The sequence below is a fragment of the Pistacia vera genome, unplaced genomic scaffold (assembly GCF_008641045.1).
Source record: "Pistacia vera cultivar Batoury unplaced genomic scaffold, PisVer_v2 Contig1306, whole genome shotgun sequence".
In the NCBI taxonomy this organism is placed as follows: domain Eukaryota; kingdom Viridiplantae; phylum Streptophyta; class Magnoliopsida; order Sapindales; family Anacardiaceae; genus Pistacia; species Pistacia vera.
The window spans coordinates 311,830-318,899 of NW_022195365.1; the positions used below are offsets into that span (position 1 = coordinate 311,830).

The 7,070-nt window shown below is 34.3% G+C and overlaps 1 protein-coding gene across 1 annotated transcript; it reads left to right on the top strand.

Annotated features, from left to right (window-relative positions):
- Positions 1 to 530: 530 nt before the first annotated feature.
- Positions 531 to 3,636, top strand: LOC116122065 (TMV resistance protein N-like). The gene is made up of 3 exons (XM_031407984.1): positions 531 to 1,184; positions 3,463 to 3,531; positions 3,613 to 3,636. The coding sequence occupies exons 1-3, from the start codon at positions 531 to 533 to the stop codon at positions 3,634 to 3,636; spliced, it is 747 nt and encodes a 248-aa protein (XP_031263844.1).
- The last annotated feature ends 3,434 nt before the right edge of the window (positions 3,637 to 7,070 follow it).

Sequence of the window (7,070 nt, forward strand, 5' to 3'; positions counted from 1 at the left end):
TAATAATAAAATGAAATCTGTTTAGATTTTTATTTTAATAAATTTAATTACAGATAAATGTGGTGTTAAACTAGTGTAGAGTATGTGGAAATTGAGTTGAATTGGACATTCTTATGAGCTAAACAAAAATGCAAAACTATGAATTTTACTCGTTGTTATGGTTCTTTCAATGTATGTTGTTTTCTCTTAATTCAAACGCTTTGTTAGCATAGATATTGTAATTAAAAAGTTTTGTTGTTTCTATTTTGATTTAATTAAACTTACTAAATTGTTTTATATTTTGTTAGGACTGAAACTGTGTTAATAGAGAAAATTGTCTAAGGAATATTGGAAAAAGTGAATAAAATGTCCCCAAGTGAAAACAAGCACCTCGTTGGGATAGAATAAAAAATAGCGAAAGTAGAATCGCTATTAAGTCTTGAGTTATAAGATGTTTGCAACAGTGTTGGGTTGTATTAGCAAGACAACTCTTGCTAGTGCTTTATTCACCAAAATCTCAAGTCAATTTGAGTGTGTCTACTTTCAAAACAATGTCAGGGAAGAGTCTGGAAAAATTTGGATTAATTCATTTGAGTCAAGAACTTCCTTTTGCTATATTAGAAGATAAATGGGCTATTTTAGAGTCCACATTCACCAAAAGCAGGTTTCACAATAAGAAAGCTTTTATTGTTTTTGATGATGTGACATGTTTAGAGCAAATAGAAAAGTTAATTGGATATCTTGAATGTTTAGGTCCTGGAAGTCAAGTCATTATTACAGTAAGAGATAAACAAGTGCTTAACACTTATGGAGTAAGTCATGCTAACATATATGAGGTTGAGGGTTTACCATTTAATGAAACTCTTATACTTTTTAGTCGTCATGCATTTAAACTGGATCATCCCCTTGCAGGTTACATGGAGCTATCAATAAAGGTAATAAATTTTGTTCTAGGTGCTCCATTAGCTCTTAAAGTTTTGGGTTCTTTGCTATTTGAGAAGCCAAATTCAAGATGGGAAAGTACATTGTTTAACCTAGAAAAAAATCCAAATTCAAAGATCCAAGATGTGTTGAAAATAAGTTACGATGGACTTGAAGATCAAGAGAAAAATATATTTCTAGATATTGCATGCTTTTTCAAAATAGTTGACATAAATCTTGCACCAGAGCTCCTTGATGATGACGGTTTTGATTCCAAAATAGGAGTAAGCAATCTCATTGACAAGTCTCTTATAACTAATTCACTATTTATATAAATACATGATTTGTTACAAAAAAATGGGGGAGAAAATTGTCCAGCAAGAATCTAAAGACCTAAGTAAACGTAGCAGATTATGGCATCATGATGATATTTATTATGTGTTAAGAAGAAACACTGTGAGAGACTAACTAATTACGTTTTTTTTTTTTTTTTTTTTAATAAATTGGATAACATCATCCATTTATTATTTTTATTATTATTTGCCATGCATCATGTATGTTTACATTCTATACTTGTTAATTTATTAAATCCTACAGTGAAGGGTTAAGTTAGATTTGGGGCATGTCTACATTTGAGTTTTACAACAATGTATTCCAAGAAAAATAAAATAGAATTTAATTTTATACCTATGTGTTGTAATAGTAGACTTTGACATTTATTTAAGATACCAATTTATTGTCATTTGATTGTTAGGGAACTGAAGCAATTGAATGCATCAACTTGGATATCTCTAAAATAAAAGAGATAATCTTGAACTACAATGCTTTCTTGAAGATGCAAAACCTCAGATTCTTGGACTTTTTATTGCCCGGACAAGAAAAGTCGATGTAGCTACAGCCACAAGGACAACAATAGATGGTTTAACTATTATTGCCATTGCTTCTCAATAAACGGAGATCAAAATGTTGATTGTCCATATTGCACACTGGCCGAAGATAATGAGAATAAGGTGCGTGCTTTGCAAGGCCAAGAATTCAGTTCATCTAACACAAGGTGCTTTCGCTAGTTTGGATATCATTTGGACTCAGTACCATCAAATTTTGAGATGAAAAATCTTTTTGCACATATCATGTCTTGTAGTAAAATTAAACAACTCTGGAATGGGCTCCAGGTATAAATATTTATCTTCATATTCTCTTTTTTTTAGAAAATCATGAAGCGAATCATATAATTTATGTTACTTCCTCATCTCCTTAATTTATTGTTTGCAGCATTTAGAGAAGTTGAAGCATATCAACCTCATCCACTCCAAGCACGTAATTAGAATTCCAAATCTCTCATCAGCCCCAAATCTTGAGAGTCTTATTATACAAGGTTGTACAAGTTTGATTAAGGTTCATCCGCCAATTCAATATCTGAATAAGTTAGTTAACTTGAATCTTAAAAGTTGCAAAAGCCTTGTCAATCTTCCCCCGGACATTCAATCAAAATTTCTTACACATCTTGCTCTCTCTGGTTGCTCAAATCTTATGAAGGCTCCAAAGATCACATGTAACATGAGTGTAATATGTTTGAGTGGAACATTTATAACAAAGTTGCCCTTGATTGAATATCCATCAAAACTAAAACTCTTGAATCTGGAAGACTGTTTAAGGATTGAAAGTCTTCGAAGCGACATTTGTGACTCTTTGGTACCTTAATCTCACGTGTTGCTCAAACCTCCATAGATTCCCCAACAACTTAGGACAATTAGAAGCTTTGTCTGTACTCAAAGCTAATTGCACTGCCATAAGAGAACAACCACATTCTATCTTATCTTTAAACAAACGTCGAACATTATGCTTAAGCGGAAAGAGGTGTCAGGATTTGATGAATTCTGTTGGTTTTTTGTCCGGAGAATGCAAAGGAAAGATGAAAGAGAGCTCTAAAGATGATAGCCAAAAGTTCTCTGTATTTTCATTGAAAAAGATCAACATATATATTAGCAGCTAAACAACTCTCTGCTTATTCAACAACTACAGCAGATATTACACATTTTTCAATTCAAACTTAACAACTAATGTCACATTCACAATACACATCATAATGTTAACTTAATTACCCTTAAGCCATTAAACAACAATACATTGCAAAACTCCAGCCATGCACGTTGGACCACTGCGCTAGGTTATCTTCAGCAACCTTCCAAAAACAAACCAGCTGAACGACAAAGTTGATACATTTCCAGCAAGGTATCACTGCATCAACATATTCAGAGTAGCTTATTTTATCAGTTTTGAGATCTCTAAAGGATTTAGATTTATCTGATTGTCAAATTACGAGGTTATCCGACCGTCTTGGCCAGTTATCTTCTCTACAATGGTTAAATCAAAGTATAAACAATTTTGAATGAATACCATCAAGCATCCAACGACTTTCTAAATTGCAATATCTGGACATAAGCTATCGTGAGAGACTTAAATTCTTACCAAAGCTTCTATCAAGAGTTATATGGCTTGAAGCACATATACAATTGTACATCATTGGAGTCATGTTCTGACTCAAAATTATTGTTTGTGCAGCAACTCAACTTTGGTAATTGTTTTAAACTGGATAATGCTCGAAATATACTCAAAGCCGCGGAGGAAAAGGTATAACTTCCATAGTCTACTTTTCCTTTATGAGTGATTTTTATTTTATATTTTAACATTTTCTGTTAAATGATTTTCTAGTTACAGAGAAGAATTCCAGAGTAGTTGAGCTTCCAACATGTGGGATCTTCGATAACTCTCGACCTACCACTTGTTTATCTTGGGAATGGTCCCCTCCACAAATTTATTGTGTGCCTTGTTGTAACATTTCCAGACCATGAAAAAACTCCCGAATCTGTTTTTGTTCTTTGTAAGTTGATTATCATAGACCAATATGGTAGTAAAACGGAGGTGACGAATGAGTTTACCCATGGATTACATTTAAATGCTACAGTCTTACGTCAGATCATGTTATCCTGGCATATTTTTCTCCATATCACTTGAGCCGAATAGAAATCCGGTATGTTACTTTTGATTTCAATGTGGAAAATTACAATGTGAAGAGGTGTGGCCTTAAGGTATATTTCAACGGTGGTATTGAAGAACAAGTGAAACAATACGAAGGACATTTGAGCTCAAACATGGAGGAGGAACCACAACCCAAATGATTGAAATTTTAATTCCTTTAAAGGCCAATCCTACTCTCAACTAAAGCCTTTGTTGTTTCAGACTCCGTAAAATATTTTTTGTAATAAATTCATCAACCATTAGTATCAATTCATAGAATGATTAATTTATTAATGATCACCAGAGAGGACTTCTCTGCATAAAGAGAGGAACAAGGAATCAACACTCTTAAGATGTGCTTTCCAACAAATTAAAAAAAAAAAAAAAAAAAAAAAAAATTGGAATTTGCTTGATACCAACGCTCCACCACTCTCAGCCTCTAACGAAATTGCAATCTGCTTTGACTTGATTGCAAAACTTTTTTCCTTTGACAAATGGTTTCATGCTCAGACCCATTTTACGAAAAACCTCTCCTCACTGCTTATGGTTTCCAAGTCAGAGGACAGCTCTGCTGGGTCAAGATTTTCCTGAACTTTTGCTAAAGCCACCTTTGCCATTCTCAATTTGTGTGAGCGGCATCGACTACAATATATATATATATATGTATTTGTTTTGTCATTAGAGTGGTACTGGTGATTTGCTTGTGGGTGCCGGCTGTTTATAGTGGTTTGCGATGGGTGGGGTTTAGTTCTTTGGTGAACAGCGGTGTTTTGTGGTGGCTATCGGGTGGGATTCTGCGTGAAGCATGGGGGGCTGCGATGTGCAGGGGTGGTGGGTAGGAGGTTTTTGGGAGGGGTGGAACCGTGGAAGTAGGCCACCGAAAATTTTAAGAGCCAACGGTCTCCTGGCAAATAGGCGGCCTGGGTGTGTACACGTCGGGTCTAACGGATGCGAATACAGGTCTAAAGAGCCGGTTTTAAACGTGTGAAAAATAGGACCGTACCCTATCTTATGGGGGGTACCTGTTATTGTTTTGTGTTCACTATAATTTTCATTTTTTACAATAACACCCCAAAATTTCTCCAATTTTCATTTATTACAATCACACCCCAAAATTTCTACAATTTAAGAGATACTGACTCAGCAATAGATTCAGCAAGTGCCTCCAAAATCAAGAAAAAATTGTACATAGTTCAAACTTCAAAGGAGAAGATCATGCAAGTGCCTCCAAGAAATAACTTGAGCAAAATCGACGACGACGAGGAAGACTATAGTGGTCATGGTTGCTATGGTTGGCAAGAAGACCACACATGGATAGTATTCTAATGATTTGCAAAAGCTTAGTTTAAGGGAGGCTGTTAGTGGGACAGATTATTAAAACACCATTTCAAGTTTGGAATAAATTAAATAGTCATGAAGTTTCAAATACAATATCGTTTAAGCGATTTAAACATATAGCTTAAGAGATAAGGTTATAGACAAGCCTACATCGTTTAAGTAATAAGCTTACATCGCTTAAGTGATGGTCATTTAGTAAAGAGTTTCAAATTTTATGGCTATTTACTTCATTCCAAAGAATCCAAACTTGAAATGGTATTTTTATTGCATTTTCCTGGCTGTGTTAGATAATAAACTAAGCTTGGTTAGTTTTTATTACAAGTCTAATTTATTCATTCTAGTTAAAATAGTTGTTGTTATAGTTTTGATATGACTAGTACTAGGATTCTGAGTTTGAATAGAATTAGGAAGAAATAAGTTCAGCAAAAATCAACGAGGATGAGGAAGACTTTAGTGGTCATGGTTAATTGCTATGGTTGGCAAGAAGACCATTCATGGATAGTGTTCTAATGATTTATAGAAGCTTAGTTTAAGGGAGACTGTTAGAGGGGCATACTATTAAAACACCATTTCAGGTTTTGAATGAATTAAATAGTCATGAAGTTTTAAATGCAATTGAAACATATCATTTAAGAGATAAACTTATAGACAAACTTACATTGCTTAAGCAATAAACTTATATCGTTTAAGCGATGATCATTTAGTAAAAAGTTTCAAACTTTATAACTATTTAATTCATTTTAAACTTGAAATTGTATTTTTATTTCATTTTCCCGGCTCTCTAGTGTTAGTTATTAAACTAAGCTTGTTAGTTTTTATTACAAGTCTAGTTAAAATAGGAGTTGTTATAGTTTTGATATGACTACTGGTAGGATTCTTAGTTTGAATAGAATTAGGAAGGAATCCCAGTTTGAGTATAATTAGTGGTTGGCTCCTATATAAAAGAAGTATCCATTAATTAATTCCTGATTAAATCATTTGTTTTTGCTCTTCTATTCATTCTATATATACAATTCTCTATCCCCAATTCTTCAACAATTTCCCATCAAACCCTTATAATCAATGGGGGCTCATCAACAACAAGCAAACACAGTCATTGCCTCCTCCGTCCATGATGCAATCCATACACCCCCTTACCAATCTCTAACCCAACCGCCGCCGCGGCCGTCGACTACCTAAAACCCGCGCGTCAATATATGTCTTATAATCCTTCTTGGCGCATTTCCTGTTAGCTACTTTATTTTTATGATTTATGGCGAATTTGGAAAACATCCTCCCGCTTTACCAAATTGCCATGTTGATTCAGTGATTCTCTATCCCTTCAACGTCTCCTCTTCACATATAACTGCCTACTGGAATACTTCTTTCTTTTTCTCTGTGAAAAACTCTTTCTTTTAAGATACCGCTTCTATTTACCTTCATGATGTTCAGGCTTCGGTTTTCTACAAGGACACGATTCTTTCCTCCGCAGCGATAAGACCTATCTTTGCGAACTTTGATCACCTTGTGGAGGCAAATATCGGTGTCTCTTCAGGCTATTTAAACACCTCCATTGGAGACTATGGTTTCGGATTGGTCGCTTGGTGCAATCAACTTTAATATAAAAGTGAATGCTCTAGTTCTGCAAATTATTGAAGATGAAACAAAAACAATAAAAAGGTTGAGAACGAGTTTCTCATGTGAAAATGTTACGGTTGGATTTGCAGATGGGAAGAACTGGGCAGGGACGATGATCGGAGGTTCAAGAGACTGTATAAAGGATCCATGAATATCAAAATTTTCCTCTTATTTCCTCAAAATTTTTTTTTTTTTTT

Coding starts and splice junctions, on each gene's coding strand:
- LOC116122065 (XM_031407984.1), top strand. CDS start 531: ATGTCAGGGAAGAGTCTGGAAAAATTTGGATTAATTCATTTGAGTCAA. Junction 1,185..3,462: donor GTTTTGATTCCAAAATAGGA/GTAAGCAATCTC, acceptor TTGTTTGTGCAG/CAACTCAACTTTGGTAATTG. Junction 3,532..3,612: donor TCAAAGCCGCGGAGGAAAAG/GTATAACTTCCA, acceptor ATGATTTTCTAG/TTACAGAGAAGAATTCCAGA.